Source organism: Hibiscus syriacus, unplaced genomic scaffold (assembly GCF_006381635.1).
Source record: "Hibiscus syriacus cultivar Baekdansim isolate YM2019G1 unplaced genomic scaffold, ASM638163v2 tig00111506_pilon, whole genome shotgun sequence".
Lineage (NCBI taxonomy): Eukaryota > Viridiplantae > Streptophyta > Magnoliopsida > Malvales > Malvaceae > Hibiscus > Hibiscus syriacus.
The window spans coordinates 1298962-1317362 of record NW_024063109.1 but is presented as its reverse complement, the minus strand read 5'-3'; the positions used below and the strand labels follow the sequence as shown (position 1 = coordinate 1317362).

Below are 18401 nucleotides of genomic sequence, written 5' to 3'. Positions count from 1 at the left end.
TATATTATTAATTTATTATTTTTTATTATGTCATTCAAACTATTTTATATATTTTAGTTATATATTTCTCTAAAAAAAATGCTAATAACAAGTGCTCAATATTCTATTTAAAAAAATAAAATTTCAGTTCCTAGAATAGTTCATTTTCTTCTCTAACTTATAAATAATCATTATAACCGTAAATCTAACATCAATACTAAAGGTTGATATATAAATTCCCTTAAAAAAGAAGCAAGTTCTCTCTTTCTCAGTCTTATGGAACCCTTCGTCTACAATTCATCATTCTTCATTAAAATCACTAACTACGACTCAGAAGGACTAAATCACCCACATCATTACAACACCACATTTTTGTATATTATATTAAAATTATAGATAAATTACACTCTTGAGTCTTGACCACTTAACATAGGTATATTTTATTTTAATTATTGATCTTTTAATTTTATCAATCAAACTATTTAAATATTATAAATCAACTTACTTGTTAACATTTGATGGAAGTGTTAAAGTTGCAATTGAAAATTTCAATATAATTACATTTTTAGTCTTTGTTACTTGCACATTCAATCAATTTGATCTAAATTTTAACTTATTCAATAAATTTAATTCTCCAATTAGATAGTGACAAATTAAAATTAGAACCAAATTGATTAAACGTGTTAGTAATGAAGGCCAAATGTGAAATTATACTAATTTTTAATTTCCACGTCAACTACTCTATGGTTTTTTAACACATTTAAAAAGTTATATAGTTTAATTGACAAAATTGAAAGACCAGTATTAAAATAAAATCAGTCCTTAGTTAAATGGTCAATGGGTGTAGTTTATCCTAAAATATATTAATTGATTTATTTTAACCGTCGTTACGATATAAAACTTAACCTATTAAATATTAGGAACCTAACAGAAAAAAAAATTAAATACCTGAAGTATAGTTTATAAATTATTTTTATATAAAGCAAAAAAAAAAAAAAAACCCAAACACCCTTTTCTTTTCTTCAATGCAGTATTCAGATTAACAAGAATCATTTCCCCTACTTACAGCTTCGTGATAAAGTACATGTGAAATTATAGGCAGGGATGATATCTAAAAATCTCCATAAACACTCAAAAGATGAGATTTATTATTACCATAATGGAAGAATTCATGAAAAAAGCATTACAGCATCATCAGCAAAGCATGAATAAGCTCAATTCAGCAAAAGGCTCAACTACCATTAACTATATACAACATTCAAAGGATAATCAGCCAAACCAAATGAAAGAGAGACATCGACCTCATTACGTGGGCGCAGCTTTGATAGCTTTCTGCAATTCAATCTCCACCTCGCTCATCTTGTTCACATTCTTCTTCGCTTCTCTTCCACTATTGTCTTCACCAGAACTTCTCTTGCTCCTCCACTGCTCCAAGTCGTTCGAATTCTTCGCCCAAGGCGTGGAGGCCCTCCGCCCAAGACCCTCACTTTCCCTACTAGCTGAAATCTCATGTCTCACATCTTCTATACACTGCTTCATTTCCCTATTCTCATTCTCCAACTTCTCCAAATCTCTTCTCATCCATGAATACACACCTTTAAGCAATTCGAACTCATCTTCATTACTCGCAACGCTCTTTTTTCTCTCTCCATTAACCTCATCAGGCTTCTCGATCCCAATCTTGTTTATTGTCAGATTAGGCAATTTTGAACCCAAACTCGAAGGCAAGTTCACGGTCCACCTTAGGTTCACCACAGCCCTTTTTGTCACAGGAAACATTGTTCTTGCTCTAATAGCAGTTCCACAAAAAATCCCAGCTTTCTTGTCATCTGTCCTCACCAATGACCTCTCCATACCAAACCCTTCGTTCCCATAGCCGAACTTAGGGGTATCAAGCCCATCATCAGCTCCATTACGAGGTTCCAATTTCACATCTTGCCAGACTGAAGCCGAGTTTAGGGTTCCAAAACCCGAATCCGAAGGTGAAGCAGATTGTATTGAAATAGAGTGATGAGACCCGGAATCTGATTCGAGGCTAGGTTTCGACGATGTGGCCATGTGAAAAGAAAAGTTGCCAAATTGGGGCTTGAAATGGAGAGAGAAAGCGGGAATTGGGGTTCCGGGGCTAACAGATGAAAGAGAAAACTGAGCAGAGAAAACAAGAGGGGAGTCTTTGGGTGATCCAAAGAGACCAAGACCAGACTTCAGAGAGAGAGAGAAAGGGAAAGTGGAGGAAGGGGAAGTTGAGGGAGCGTAAGAGAGTTTGAGACAAGGGCCGGAAGGGAAATTTGTGCAGAGAGAAAAGGATGTGTTTTGAGAGGATTTGTGGCTGCCGTTGTCGGTGGTTGTGGTGGTGAGGATAGAAACGAAAGGTTGGCTAAATATGGAGATGGGCACCCTGGCTTTCAACACAGGGGTCTTGTCATCTTCAAGCTTGAATGATAGCTTCATTTTCTTTCGAATCTATTTCTGTTGGTTGTGGAAGAAAAGAGTAAAGTGCAGAAAGGGGATGAGTATTCCTATGCGTAAGGCGAAACCTATGAATTAGATTGGTTTGGGATTTTGGCAAAACCAGATTGTACTAGTACCCTCATGTTCCACCGCTCCATTCATCATTCCAATGTCCCCCACAAATAAACGACGAACGGGATCCTGTCAAATACTTCATTTGCTCTCTTCAACGGCTGTAAACCAACTAAATTTAAACGAATACATTTTTTTTAATGTATTAATATCCACAAATATTTTTTTAATATTTGATAACTAACACTTTTTTTATTATTTTATAGAGAGAATCGCCTCAGTGACCAAAAAAAAGTTATAATATACGATTTTAACCAACTTTTTTTGGATTTGCCAAAATGACCAACAAAATCGCAACGCGAAATAAAAATCGCAACGCGATCCCCAGAATCGCAAATCAGTTTCCAAAATCGCAACGCGATTCTTGAAAATCGCGATGCGATAGTACAAATTCGCATTGCGATTTTCCATAATCGCAACGCGAATATGAAAATCGCAACGCGAACACATAAATCGCAACGCGTATCCGTAAATCGCAACGTGTATCCGTAAATCGCAACGCGTATGGGTAAATCGCAATGCGTATCCGTATATCGCAACGCGTATCCGTAAATCGCAACGCGTATCCGTAAACTGCAACGTGTATCCGTAAATCGCAACGCGTATCCGTAAATCGCAATGCGTATCCGTAAATCGCAACGCGTATCCGTAAATCGCAACGATAATCCGTAAATCGTAACGCGTATCCGTAAATCGCAACGAGAATCTGTAAATCGCAACGATAATCCGTAAATCGCAACGAGAATCTGTAAATCACAACACTTAAATTTTGGGTATATAACACTGAAATCATAAACTAAATCCCTAAATCGCAACTCATTCCATCTCCATCTATCACTCTCTCCGGCGACATCCGTTCCTATATCCAACGACATCCTTCCCAATCCGGCAACAGGTTTTAGTTTCGCAGCTCGTCTGTTTAGTAAATTAATTTACAACCATGAAATCATCTAATGTTGATCATGTTTGGATAGATTTGTGTTTTGGAGGGTCATGGGATAATGTTCATGGTGTTTTACAATATATGCCTTTACCCATGAATCTTCAACTAAATTGTCTTTACAAAAGTTAACTTATGAAACTCTAATGCTACGTGTTTCAAATAAATTGAATTTAGAGCCCCTAAGTGGATTTAGGCTATCTTATCAGAGAAATGGTAAAGTTTATTTGTTAACCGACAATGAAGATGTTGAACGATTCATTGCTTACATTAGTGTTTCACAAGATGATGTTACATTGTATGTTGTTGAACCTAGAAGTAGTATTGTTGGGTCAGTAGCGGGTAGTAATCAACTAAGTTTTTCTCAAAACCCACAACCTTTCTCTAATCCAAATCCCAATCAACTTTCAGCACCAAATTCCGGTTTTCGTATTGACCAGTTAGACGATGATGAGCCAAAAAAATTGTGAGTACTAGTCAGTATTCGAAATTTGGTCTTGGTCAATATCCGACTTTGATATTGGTCAATACACGGATTTTGATGATGTTTCAGAAGAAGAAACAGACCATGCGTGTAATATTGATATTGGTCAATACCCGAATTTTGATGATGAAACAGCCGTTGCCGAAGAATGTAATGTTGATGATAATGAGGAGGAAGTTACGACTGTGAATGAACATGTTGAACATCCATTCTGTAATTCATATAATCCTGAAGAAGAAAAAGAAGAAGAAAAAGTCCCCGAAGAAAAGAAAATGCCACGGGCGTATAACTGGAATATGCCAGAATTACTTCAGATACCGGAAGAAGAGTTGATAAAGAAAGCAGTTGATTGTTACACAAAAGTTATTCGTATCAAGAAAGATGATTGTTTTGATACAAAGGAAGACTTGAAGATAGCTTTATATACGAAATGTGTGGAAGATGGCTATCAACTAAAAGTTAACAAATCAAGCAAAGATCGTTTCGAAACAAGGTGTATGATTGACAAAAACTGTACGTGGCGTATGATTGCAAAGAGAATAAAAGATTGCAAATGTTTCAAGTTAGGACTTTTATTGATAAACATACATGTTCAAGAACCCAAGTTTTCCTCACCATAGACAGGCAAACAAAAAGGTGTTGGGTGGTTTTCTGGCTGAGTTAATGTTTTTGAATGGCAGGGTATATCGGGGACATGAAATTATGACTGACATGAATGCTCGGTTCAAGATTAGTATATCATATTCTCAAGCTTGGAGAGCCAAATGTTATGCCTTGGAATTGTTGAGGGGTCGCCAGAAGCATCGTTTGCCCAACTGCCGGCTTATTGTCACAATTTAAAGCTGAAAAATCCTGGGTCGGTAACTCATATCAAAACAGATAGAGATGGACGCTTTGAGTTGCTGTTTATCTCCATTGGTGCTACGGTTAGTAAATCAATATAATTTTGTTGACTCATTTTTGTTAGTTACATGCATTTCACATTTAAATGATTATATTCTTGTGTATATTATTTTGTAGATTCGTTCGTTTATTACTTGCATGCGCCCAGTTATTATAGTTGACGGAGCACATTTGAAAGGTCGATACCTTGGAGTAAACTTATTAGCAGTAGCCATGGATGCTAACAATGGGATATTGCCAATAGCTTACGGGGTTGGCAAATCTGAAACCTCTGATTCATGGACATGGTTTATGGGGCATCTTAGGGATTGCATAGGTCCTATTAGCAATCTGACAATCATATCCGATAGGGCAAACTCAATTGACAACGCTGTTAGAAGGTGTTTCCCAGATGCTTTTCATGGACTTTGTGGTGTTCATTTGTATAGAAATCTAAAATCAAGGTCTGCTGGTATAAAAAAGCACAAATGGACATACTGGAAGGCTGTAAAAGCTTATCGGGAAGTGGATTTCAATAAGCATATAATTGTTTAGACGTGTTTTGCCTCAGTGTGCTCAAACACTAGAAGATGTCGGGTTTGAAAGATGGTCAAGAGTACATCAACTTGGAGCAAGATATGGTTTCATGACGTCTAATAGTGCAGAATCAATCAACGCTCTAAGTCGTCATTCCCGGAAATTACCCATTACTATGTTAATGGAGTTTTTTCGAGCCTCTATTCAACAGTGGTACTACAAGAAAAGAAACCATGCAGGTATTATTTCTTTGAATTCGTAACTTATCATATTTATATATTTTACTAAGTATTGTTTATTTAAATTTACAGGAACATTGGAACATCGTGTTACACCATGGACTGAAAAAAAGATAACGAAACGTGTTGTGAAGTCAACGTCATGGAGAGTTGAACCATGTTCAAACACTTTGTTTCAAGTACTGGATAATAACTTAAATGGGCTAGTCGATCTAAATGCAAAGACGTGTAGTTGTATGAAATGGCAAACATCTGGTTATCCGTGTGGCCATGTTATAAAAGTTGCTCTTCATTTAAACCAAGATGATTCAAGCGCATACGCTATGGATTGCTACACTACAGAAGTTTATCGACAGACTTATGCCGAGATTGTCTACCCTATTCCACATCCTTCTGAGTGGGACATACCAGATGACTTACAAACAGTTTTGCCACCAGCCATGGACAGAAGGCTACCTGGCCGACCAAAAAGTCACGATCGTATACCGTCTAAGGGTGAAGAGAAGAAGAGATCGACATGTAGTCGGTGCAAGGAAAGTGGTCATACAAGGTTGACATGTGGATCACCAGTGCCATCAAAATCATCTTTTCCTCTACCAAAATATGGATCCTCATCAAAATCCAAAGCTCATATGGTGTCAAGCAAAGGCAATCATCTTTAAAATCCCAATCACGATTGGCTTCACCTTTTGAGACTGTTAACTTAGGTGATTTTTAAATGCAAACGTTGTATTATGTGGATTTTAGTGTGAACTTTTAACATTTTCAGTTGAATTAATGACTCAGGCCAACCATTTTGACTTAACCAACTCTTGTTATTCAGTTGTTATCACTATTAGGCATGCATTTGACTATCGCAACACGGAAAATACAATCGCAACGCGAAATGAAAATCCCAACATGAAAATCGCAATGCGGAAATGAAAATCGCAACGAGAGAATCGCAATGCGAAATGAAAATCGCAATGCGAAATGAAAATCGCAACGACAGAATCGCAATGCGAAATTAAAATCGCAATGCGAAATGAAAATCGCAATGCGAAATGAAAATCGCAATGCGAAATGAAAATCGCAATGCGAAATGAAAATCGCAATGCGAAATGAAAATCGCAACGAAAGAATCGCAATGCGAATGAAAATCGCAATGCGAAATGAAAATCGCAACGAGATAATCGCAATGCGAAATTATAAACGCATTGCGATTTTCATTTCCGCATTGCGATTTTCATTTCGCATTGCGATTCTCTCGTTGCGATTTCATTTCGCATTGCGATTTTCATTTCGCATTGCGATAGTCATTTTGCCTTCAACATAATGCAGATTGAAATCAACAAAATCAACCATTACATTTCAATCAATTAAACAAGCACAAATAAGATTATGTTCGCATCAATTACAAATCAACTTTTACAAATCATCTTTTACAATCAATTAAACAATCAAAAAATAAGCAATAATTTATTTCCGATCATCTACTATTGAATCAACTTTTACAAATCAATTAAACAATCAAAAAACAATCAATTAAACTATTGAATCAACTTTTGCAGCTCGACATCATTTTCACGCAGTTCACTTCTGAGATTAACCTGCAGAAACCAAACATTTGTTCAAACAACACTTTCTACGCAAATTATTGAATTCTAGTTAATTAACCAAACATTTTCATTTATAAGTATATAAACTTACCAATTGTTTATGGACATTTTTATAACGCGGATGCAGGTAGGCAGCGTCTCGTATATATCGATTTAGCCATATAATGCCGAAACCACAAGCCTACTGCAGCTTTATCTCTATCGGTGGGAGGTAGATACTTGATGCTTCCCGTCGTCAAACGCTCCAACGCCAAGCATACGAGAGGACCACAATCTCCTCTGGCTCCGCTCGTTTGTTGTGGCGCGGTCTCGTCTCTAATAACTGTAATATTGAGCTTCTTTGGCTTCTTGTTTCCAGAACGAGTCCAATAATTGATCGCATCCAAGAATTTAGCCAAATGAGAGCTCCATCCCTTAATAACATCTCTTAAATCAGCCAATGATATGTAATTTATCATGCTGTCATACACTATTGTCTTAAGGGATGGGAGCTGAAGCTCGACGAGAATCCAATGTTTACGTTCCAAAACAGGGATAAACACCTGCAATCATAAGTAATAATTCATTCATTTGCGCACTTATTTCATAAAACCTTTAAACTCAATCTAAAATAAATACTAACCTTATCGACCTCCCACCATGCAGGATAAAGTTTAGCTTGTCCATTGCCCAAATCAAATGATTCATCTCGTGCATTCTTCAAGTGAACGGCGTGAAAAGACATCGGCATTATTGTATATCGTATATTTTTATTTTTCTTAAGTTTTCTTATTATTAGAAGACGTGTCACCCACGCATCGATATGCTGTTTTACAAAAAAAGACATATATTAGTGACTTACATAAATTTAAAAAAAAAATTAATCAAATTGAAATATAAGAAAAATATAAGACTTACCCCCCATCGAAATAGCCATTGTCTTCGACCCCTAATAATACGCCCCACCAAGGCCGTTCAAGCAACAAAAAGATATCATCGGTGAGCTTGCATATGTCAGTGAAACACCCCTTGCTCCGCTCATGTAGATAAAAATCAACTGCGGTCTTAGCCCAAAGGGTGTTATCCAAAATTGTGTCCGGTAGTTTGTTCCCTCTCCTCTTCAGATACCGGTATGGTACTGGCCGGTAACTCATACGAGAGCCAACTTGAATCCATCATGTCCGGCACGACAGAGGGTTTCTCAAGAAGCCTACATATGACGCCATGTGAATCGGGCTCTTGAATGGTGGGAGGGACCTCTTCAATGATGACAGTGGCCTCTTGAACGGTGGGAGGGGACTCTCGAGGAATGATATGGGGGGCCTCTTCAACGATAGGAGTGGACTCTTGAGGGATGACAGGCGAGTCGGGCTTCTTCTTGCGGTGTCTTCGCACTATTGGGTGTACGAGACTTAATAGCACGTGCACGCTGTCTGATGCGTGAACTCCGTCGTGCAAGCATAACCCGACGTAAAGCATCCACTCTATCGGGCCGCTAAATAATTAAATACAAAAATCAGTAAATAAACAGACATGATATTTAAACAGTGAAAACAAAGACAAATATGTTTCAAACTTGCATTGTATTCACCCAAGTCATTATTCTATCATAGTTCACAAAATGCATCAGATAACAAAGAAAAATATGTTTCAAACTAATACCCTGAAGTTAGTATTTGTCTTTGTTTTGTCTATTGGTTGAAGTAATGCAATCCATTCAAGTTTCAATTTGCAGAAGAAGAAATAGTTTACTTTCGCAACACGAAACTTAAAATCGCAACGCGAAACCAAAATCGCAACGCGAAATGAAAATCGCAACGACAGAATCGCAATGCGAAATGAAAATCGCAACGAAAGAATCGCAACGCGAAATGAAAATCGCAATGCGATTTTGGTTTCGCGTTGCGATCTTGTCGTTGCGATTTTGGTTTCGCGTTGCGATTCTGTCGTTGCGATTTTCATTTCGCGTTGCGATTTTGGTTTCGCGTTGCGATTTTAAGTTTCGTGTTGCGAAAGTAAACTATTTCTTCTTCTGCAAATTGAAACTTGAATGGATAAATTTACTTTCAACCAAAAGACAAAACAAAGACAAATACTATTTCACAGTGTTAAAGAATACACATTTAGCAGAATTGGCAGCAACCGAACAAATTTACTTTCAACCAAAAGACAAAACAAAGACAAATATATTTCACAGTGTTAAAGAATACACAGTTTAGCAGAATTGGCAGCAACCGAACAAATTTACTTTCAACCAAAGACAAAACAAAGACAAATACTATTTCACAGTGTTAAAGAATACACAGTTTAGCAGAATTGGCAGCAACCGAACAAATTTACTTTCAACCAAAAGACAAAACAAAGACAAATATATTTCACAGTGTTAAGAATATACAGTTTAGCAGAATTGGCAGCAACCGAACAAATTTACTTTCAACCAAAAGACAAAACAAAGACAAATACTATTTCACAGTGTTAAAGAATACACAGTTTAGCAGAATTGGCAGCAACCGAATAAATTTACTAAGCAATCTAAGTGAAATGGCTAATCTAAGTGAAATTACGAGTAAATTTATCATTAAGTTAAATATGGAAAATCTTAAACTTACCTCGTTGCGTAGAGTATGAACCTCATTCTGCAACGATACTATCATCTCACGTAGAGCGGCAACCTCACCACGTAAAGTTGACACCTCCACACGCCATGCACCATCGTTATCGCGTAGAGTACCGATCTCCTCACGCAAGGCATTGACCTCATCACGTAACTCCCTTGACTCATCCCGTTGAGGTGGAGGTGGAGAACAGGGAGATAGGAGTCGTGGCATCTTTGCCGGTCGCCTATCATGAGGTGATGGTGGAGAAGAGGCTCGATGATGTGACGGGATAGGTGATGGCTCTCGTTCTAGAGATGTATAGTCGGGTCGATCGGGTGATGGCTCTAGGTGAGGTGATGGCTCTCGAATTGGAGGAAGTGGATGCTGCTCATCATCCGTGCCATCAAAAAAATTCTGACTAGCTTGCCACCAATCAGTGGCAAGCTCTTCCTCCGTGGGTGTCAGTCTTTGTAATGGAATGTTGGCCTCCTAAAATATAAAAACTCAAACAAAGTTAAACGTCTACTATTAATAACTTGTTTATATATTATATGAAAGTATTTGTGTTAACTTACATTATTTATTGTGGCATATGGTATTAAGTCTTCCCAATCCAACAGAGTTTTCCTCTTCCAGGAAATAGCCCTGGGAATATCATTTGACGTTTTTATTGCATATGTACGCATGCTGGGGAAAGCCTCGAATATCCAAATCTACAAACAATATAATAACAAAATTAGTAATTGTTAAATAATTAATTATAATTTTAGAAACATTATATAGAAATTCTTACCTTAAAGGCCCAAACAAAGCCTGACAAAGTGTATTTGGACCCATCGCCCCGCAAACTTTTGCGGTCATCAAAGGCAGACGACAACTTAGTCCAGGTAGCTTTCCATATATACGAACCCCACGGAAACAGATTCCATGCATTCAGGTCCTCTACCAATATTATTAGCTCCCGATGAATAGGTTGTCTGGCCTCTCTGCCTAAAAGCCGGCATACACAAGTAGTAGAAGGCATACTCGGACAACATCGACGTCTTCCATCCGAGTGAAACCAGCTTTCTTATTAAATAATTTCTTCAGGTCGTCGACATGTAGGTTCGGCTTCTCCATTGACTCATCCGGAAAAACCCGGGATAACCATGATGGGCGGGCGATATGACGAGTGTACCGGCCTACATCATCGTGTCCGAATCGTAGACCAGTGATTAAGCAGAACTCCTTCCGCCCAAAGCAAGTATACGCTGGTGGAAAATGAAACCATATCTCTTCCTCACCACGTTGTATACTGTCGGGTAGATTTGATGTCATGGTCTGAAGCCACAAATGGGTCAAATTAGCATCTCCACCCGGATGCTGTACTCTCAGCCATGGCCCGAAGCAGGTTTCCTCAAACAATTGTCTTTGAGCAGGTGAAAGCTTCTTTGCAATTGTAGTGGCCAGGCTGACTTTATTTCTCAAGGTCAATTGAGCCGAAAAAAATTTCTACAAAAACAATAAACATACCAAGTTAGATATACCAAAAACTACACTGTGAAGATATACCAAAAACAATAAACATAAAAAGTAGTAGTTTATTCTTGAAACTAAAATTTGCAACACTGTTTTGTCTTTTGGTTGAAATGAAAATCGCAACGAGAGAATCGCAACGCGAGATGACAATCGCAACGAGAGAATCGCAACGCGAAATGAAAATCGCAACGACAGAATCGTAACGCGAAATGAAATCGCAATGCGATTTTGGTTTCGCGTTGCGATTCTCTCGTTGCGATTTTCATTTCGCGTTGCGATTCTCTCGTTGCGACAGTCATTCTCTCGTTGCGATTTTCATTTATCTCGTTGCGACTCTTCTGCAAATTGAAACTTGAATGGATTGCATTACTTCAACCAAAAGACAGAACAAAGACAAAGACAAATACTAACTTGAAAATCGCAACGAGAGAATAGCAACGCGAAATGAAAATCGCAACGACAGAATCGTAACGCGAAATGAAATCTAAGTGAAATGGTTAATCTATTATTGAAATGACCAGTAAACTTATCATCAGTTTCAATATGAAAAACCTACAATAATGCAAACATTTCAAATAAAAATAATTAAAAAAACTAACCCTCGGAGGTTGATTTTCCATTTCTGAATATTGTGAGGGATTTCTGACCGTGAATGGTTGTGAGGGATTTCGCCGGAGATGGGGACGGAAATCTTCGGAGATGGGGACGGATTTCTTCGCCGTAGAGAGTGAGAGATGGAGATGGGACTGAGTTGTGATTTTAGGTTTTAGGTTATGAGTTGCGATTACGGGATTTTGTCTTAATATTCTTTTTGTAATTTGAAAATAAAATACGCGTAGCGATTATAATGGCGCTTTAAATATCGCGTTGCGATTTACGGATACGCGTTGCGATTTTATGTATTATCGTTGCGATTTACGGATACGCGTTGCGATATACGGATACGCATTGCGATTTACCCATACGCGTTGCGATTTACGGATACACGTTGCGATTTACGGATACGCGTTGCGATTTATGTGTTCGCGTTGCGATTTTCATATTCGCGTTGCGATTATGGAAAATCGCAATGCGAATTTGTACTATCGCATCGCGATTTTCAAGAATCGCGTTGCGATTTTGGAAACTGATTTGCGATTCTGGAAACTGATTTGCGATTCTGGGGATCGCGTTGCGATTTTTATTTCGCGTTGCGATTTTGTTGGTCATTTTGGCAAATCCAAAAAAAAGTTGGTTAAAATCGTATATTATAACTTTTTTTTGGTCACTGAGGCGATTTTCTCTATTTTATATGCTACTTAAAGAAAATAATAAAATCATATTATTAAGAATTCTTTAAACTTTATAATTTGAAGTCTAAAATTTATTTTATAACCAATTTATTTCATACTTCCATAAATATTTAAAATGTAATAATATAAAAGGAAAAGAAAAACTGAATAAACCGGCTTATAAATAAGTTGATAAACAAGTCAATAAATGAGTTTGTTTATGAGCATAAACGAACTTAACATACATTTATTCATATTCATTCGTTTATTAAATGAACATAAAATTTTGTTCATACTCACTTCATAAAGTTTAATTTACGCTTAAAACTTTAATAGATCATTCATCAATGAAGTTTCAAATTCTCCAATTATAATTATGCTCCCATTATGGCACATTGAATGAAGTCCAAGTCCAAGAGAATAGCTCTTTTAAGCAGATAACATACTGCAATTTACAACGAGATACAAACCATTCAAATAATAGAGAAAAAAGGTTAGCCCTGTGCTCTCCGACCCAGCATCTAGGACAATAAAACTGTGTTAAAGTGAAGGGAATTCAAGAGAGTTGAGAGAAATTCTCTGCCTCATAATGTCTCACTTTTCTTTGACAAGATGTTGGTGACTAACCCTTTCTACCCATTTCCTCATTATTCTTTTAGTCTATACCGTTATTCATATGTTTTAGCATGGATTTATACTATCTCACAGTTTAAAGTTGTCTTGCTCATCCATGTTTTCTGCAGTTTTTCCTTCCAGCTTGATGTTCTTGTACCACCGGGCGCATGCTATATAGACGATCAAGTCGATTGTTGTTAGACCGGCTAAGAGGAAGTAAAACCTATCTAAGTGACCCTTGTTGAGGTTGCCCGGTATCCATCCTGGCATGTGATCTTCGGTCGAGATCTTCATAACCATTGTTACTAGCAAGCTGCTAACGTAATTCCCTAGTGATATAGATGTCATGCAAAGTGCACTGCCGAAGCTTTTCAATCCGTCCGGTGTCTGAGCGTTGAAGAACTCGAGCTGACCGACATACATGAAAACTTCAGATGCTCCTATAAATGCATACTGGGGAACTTGCCAAAAGATGCTCAGGGAGCTTGAGCCTTCACAATGCATGCAATCTTTGTTGGCATACTTTAGTCTATAGCATTCCACAATCCCGGCTAAAACCATTGCTAATACGGCTATAACAAGGCCGATGCCCATCCTCTGAAGTTCAGTAAGTCCCCTGGCACCTTTTTTCCGAAGACTTGCCACCAGTGGATCGAGAACTTGTCGGTAAAGAAATATGAAAAGTGCTACACTGAGAATATCAAAGCTAGACATGCTTGCTGGTGGAATCCGGAAATTCGAGACGGTGGTTTTCATCGCAGCGCCTTGCTCGACGAATAGGGAGGCCATTTGTGTGAAGACGACCGAGTAAATTATGGTGCAAAGCCAAATGGGTAGAAGTCTTACTATGCATTTAACTTCTTCCACTTGTGTAACAGGGCAGAGACGCCATGTGCTCTGAGTGCCCTTCTTCTGCTCATCAACATCCCTCGTACCTATGTATGCTGCTCTGTCCAAGAACCTATAAAACAACACAATCAATAATTAGCATTATTGTAATTTTTTAGTTTTGAAGACCAGATTAGGTTTCGATATTTACTTGAATTCATCAGTGTGTAGTATCTTTCTGTTTTCATTCATGGACGAATCATTCCCATCGACATCATACAATTCGTCGGCATCTGATGGCATGTCGACGCTACATTTTCTTATTGCAGCCACTAGGACTTGCGAGAACCTGGAGAGTGGATTTCCACTTGGTTTGAAGTGCCTGTAACTAGTGGTTCCTGCCAGAAACAAGACAAGTGCTGCCAAGGCAGAACCAGCAGACACCCAGAATCCAAGCGCCCACATCCCTTCATCCTCGAAGTACCCCAAAATGGTGTTGGAGAAAAGGGATCCCAAGTTCAAAGCTAGGTAAAAGTAGCTAAAAAAGGCAACCTTGGAGTGCCCTTCCTTAGGGTCATCTTCATCAAACTGATCAGCCCCGAATGTAGCAATGTTAGGTTGATACCCTCCATTCCCTAGTGCAACCAAGTAAATGGAGAGGTAAAACAGCGTAATCTCTGAGCCGGAATGTGAACCACACGGCGTTTCTTGATTCCCGCAGCCTTTCGGTCGAATCAAGAAAAGGTACGACGACAGTGACAGCGACACCAAACCCTGAATCAGACATGTTTTCGAGCTATTAGAAGAGCTGCTGAGAAGTTGGAAATTTGAAGCAAACATCCAAGTTACATTGATAGATAAAGAATTGCTTACAATAACAAAGATGACTTGAAAGATGGCACATGTTTTGTACCTTCCCCAGTAGGAATCACTGAGGAAAGCACCAACCAGGGAAAAGATATAGACAGTGCCGGTCCATTTGCTGACATTGTTAGCAGCATCAACGTTGTTTTGTCCTAACACTCTTGTCAGGAAAAGCACCAAGTTCACCCCGACCCCAAAGAACGCTAGGGTTGCCAGACCTTGGTTCACTGTTTAATTCATTCACAAAAAGACAAACATTAAGGAGACGTTCAAGAAATAAAAAGACATTAATTTCATGGTAGAGCTTTCCCTCATGGTCAAGGATACCTAAAACCTAAGGTTGCTTTCCAAAACCTCTATTATCTTAGCATTCAATTATTGTTAACAATATCAACGTAAGATTTTATATTATGAGTAGACTTTTAAAATTTTAAAGAAATATGAATTTATAAAATTGTAGAAGGTGAAAATAAATTATCAATAAAAAAATATCTAAAATATATAATAATTTAAAATTTTAAGAGAAAACCATTAAACAACCAACTACCCCGTGAACAATCAATCATCCAACTAAATTCTGCATGTGAAGTAAAGACTCCCATATTCTCCTCCCAGAAAAAGGGTTTGATTACAAGGTTGTTGGATAAGATTTTTCGATGTTCATGTGCATTAATATCACAAATTTAGCAACTTGAAAAGTACATTAAGGACACATATAGCTATACAAATTAGAGCCAAAACGAAATATCCATTAACCTCCATGGAATTAGGAAAACAAAGCAACAGCAAGAAACATGTCCATGTTCATCATAAATTATTTATGCCTCTTTTCTTTATTAAGTATATAAATTACAAAAGTCATAAAAACGTGGGCATGCATTTTACGATAAAGAAAATACTGGCTTTTGTTAGCGCTACTTAAAGATATACCAATATTTTGTTTTTAAACTTTGGCGATTGAATAAAGTCCAAACATTATTTATTAATCACAGGCAGCTGAGAATTTCATTATGCAGTCAGGTGGGGGATTCTGTAAGTTTGAAATTTGACAGGGGACTCGTGGAAAGGACCCACGTCATGCATAACTCACGAGGTTGGAACGAGGATTACGTGTCACACTCGTCTTCCCCTAAATTGCATGCTGTCTCTCAATTTTATGCCTTTTATTATCCCAAAAAAGAAAAAGCCTTCGCTTTTCTTGTCATTGGTAATTCCTTCAGTTCATTAATTCGAACAAATTAAAAGAGAAAAATAAAACTGGCAGCCAAACTGCCATTAAAAAGAAACAAAAAACCAACCAGTTTGAGCTAGCCAGCTCTCCATACATGCAAGAGAATGGAACAGAAGTTCAACACTTGGACTGTGTTGTGTTGGCGTTCCCAAATCATACACGTTTCTTTAGTTTATAATTATTACGAACAAAAAATTATCTTTTTTGTTTTTTAATTTTCTTTTCTATTTCTGATAGCTAATGAACGTAAATAGTTCATATATTTGTTACTAATTAAGCTAATAAATTTTATTAATTTTGTTGCAACTTAATATGTTCTGTTTCATCAGTGAAACTAAAAGGGAGAGGAAAATTAATTGAGTGATTTTAATAGTTAAATGGTGTTGTTAAAGTTTTGAGTTTGAATAACTGTATCGGTAAGATATATATATATATATGTTGTTGATGATAAAAAAAAAATATTATAAATAGGTAATATCTTGTAATTACTCTAGATTATTTAAAAAAAAGAAAGCTTACAGAGAATGATAATTCCGGCTGTCCATTGTCCAGATTTAGCTTTGATAGCAGGGCGGCCATGCCAATCAACAGTTCCATCTTGAGTGCATTCTGCTTCTTGTTCCTCTTTCAACTTCCCCTGTTTTTTCATGTTCATTTTATAATTTGAAACCATCAAAAAAAGGAACAAAACATAGGGAAACGGAAATTTTGTTTTTGTTTTTTGTAACATTGCATGAATGGATTCATTACTACATGTCTATGATAAGTTGATGTATATTTACAAGGCAATGGAATAGTTGAGTTATGTACAAAATAAGAAGAAAAACAGGATCCATTAGACCCCATACTGACCTCCTTACACGCCTCTAAGGAAGCCATTGATGTTTCTCAACAAAAAGGAAAGAGGCGAATTTTGTTTAGAAGAAGAGAGAGCAGCGCAAGGGAGTTTATTTGGAGAAGAAAGGAGGAGAGGAAGCTGTATAAATAGAGGGTGGGGAAGCTAATTCCAACGGTGGAGATTGAATGATAATAAAAGAGGGAAGGCCACATGAGCCGATCATTTATATATTATAAGTGGCAAATTGTTTGGACTAACAGTGATGGAATAAGGGAGGGTGTGTTTTAACATATGGTTCCGTGATTAAATGAAATAATTTTTTCTTTAAAATTTAAATGATTGCATTTATAGAGTATATATATATTATTAATAAATAAGAAAAACTGTGAATATATTCTACTTACAATCATCTCATAATAATAAAGAATATTAGTAAAGAAGTTGTTATTATTAGTTTTGGTGCTCTAATAGTTGGGAATTGGGATGGATGAACAAAATGGGGTTCTTTGGGGTCACTTTCCAATATCCATTATGCGTTTTTTGTTGGGGGTTTTGATTTGATATCGACACATTTGGGACAGTTATCTTAATGGTTTTCCAACAATTAGGTGCACATAATTTAAAACTCCGTCACTACCTTTCAACTCCAGATTTAGTAAAACAAAACTAGGTTTCTCTTCCATATATAATTTTATTCAGTAATTCAGTTTTATATAGTTATAATAGGTTATTATATTTGTAATTTATCACATGTTCATAATTATTCTTCTATAAAAAATATACCAAATTTGTATGGATTTGATAATAATCATAATTCATATTTAATCTCAAGTTCTCGACGTTTACAGGTTTCGCTATTATCTTGAAGCAGAACTCATGGGGATAAATCACATGAAGCCGTATGTTAAGGTGGAAATTCTAAGTATTTTTGGTTGATTTTTTTTTATAGAAGTGGTATCAAGCAAATTTAGGTTTAAAATCTAAATATCAGTAATTTAGATTTAAAATCTAAACAATCACATATGAAGAGGAATAATTTTTCTTATCCATTCAACAATAAATACTCTACATATGTAATTGTTTAAACTTAAATTCTTTTAAAAAAATAATAATTATAATAATAATCTCCGGTGCACCTCGGAAAAAGAAAGTGGTTGGTTCTATACATAGTAACCTTATGTTTTTGTGATTTTGTTTTGGAATGAATGAATGAATCAATAATCACTTGCTTTTTGATGCGTCTCAAACACTCATTTCCACAAAATTATTATCACAAATATGGTTCTCTATCAACACGTAGTCAAAAGAAGTACCGGTGAACTCTTTTTTAAGATATTATTATTAAAACCAAATTATCTGAATATCATTTTATTTTAAATAAAACTATTCTCACATGATAATACAAGTGAACACATTTG

At 36.7% G+C, this 18401-nt stretch overlaps 2 protein-coding genes across 4 annotated transcripts; both read right to left on the bottom strand.

The window, feature by feature from the left end:
- Positions 1 to 1167: 1167 nt before the first annotated feature.
- On the bottom strand, positions 1168 to 2536 carry LOC120164155. Of its 2 annotated transcripts, XM_039173903.1 has the most exons (2): positions 1878 to 2536; positions 1168 to 1841 (listed from the first exon to the last, which is right to left on the bottom strand). In XM_039173903.1, the coding sequence occupies exons 1-2, from the start codon at positions 2428 to 2430 to the stop codon at positions 1285 to 1287; spliced, it is 1110 nt and encodes a 369-aa protein (XP_039029834.1). In that variant the 5' UTR covers positions 2431 to 2536; the 3' UTR covers positions 1168 to 1284. The 2 variants fall into 2 exon arrangements, with proteins under 2 accessions (XP_039029834.1, XP_039029833.1); XM_039173902.1 differs by having other exon boundaries at positions 1168 to 2530.
- Positions 2537 to 13007: 10471 nt separating this feature from the next.
- On the bottom strand, positions 13008 to 17108 carry LOC120164157 (protein NRT1/ PTR FAMILY 7.3-like). Of its 2 annotated transcripts, none has more exons than XM_039173906.1 (5): positions 16998 to 17108; positions 16665 to 16782; positions 14924 to 15141; positions 14262 to 14824; positions 13008 to 14183 (listed from the first exon to the last, which is right to left on the bottom strand). In XM_039173906.1, exons 1-5 carry the CDS (start codon positions 17022 to 17024, stop codon positions 13310 to 13312), a joined length of 1800 nt encoding a protein of 599 aa, XP_039029837.1. In that variant the 5' UTR covers positions 17025 to 17108; the 3' UTR covers positions 13008 to 13309. The 2 variants fall into 2 exon arrangements, with proteins under 2 accessions (XP_039029837.1, XP_039029838.1); XM_039173907.1 differs by having other exon boundaries at positions 17010 to 17039.
- Between the last annotated feature and the right edge of the window lie 1293 nt (positions 17109 to 18401).

Excerpts from the sequence above, each read along its gene's own strand:
- LOC120164155 (XM_039173902.1), bottom strand. The coding sequence starts at position 2,430 with ATGAAGCTATCATTCAAGCTTGAAGATGACAAGACCCCTGTGTTGAAA.
- LOC120164157 (XM_039173906.1), bottom strand. The coding sequence starts at position 17,024 with ATGGCTTCCTTAGAGGCGTGTAAGGAG. Across the intron at positions 16,783-16,997 it reads CCTTAGAGGCGTGTAAGGAG|GGGAAGTTGAAAGAGGAACA; the intron begins GTCAGTATGGGG and ends ATGAAAAAACAG. Across the intron at positions 14,184-14,261 it reads CTACACACTGATGAATTCAA|GTTCTTGGACAGAGCAGCAT; the intron begins GTAAATATCGAA and ends GTTGTTTTATAG.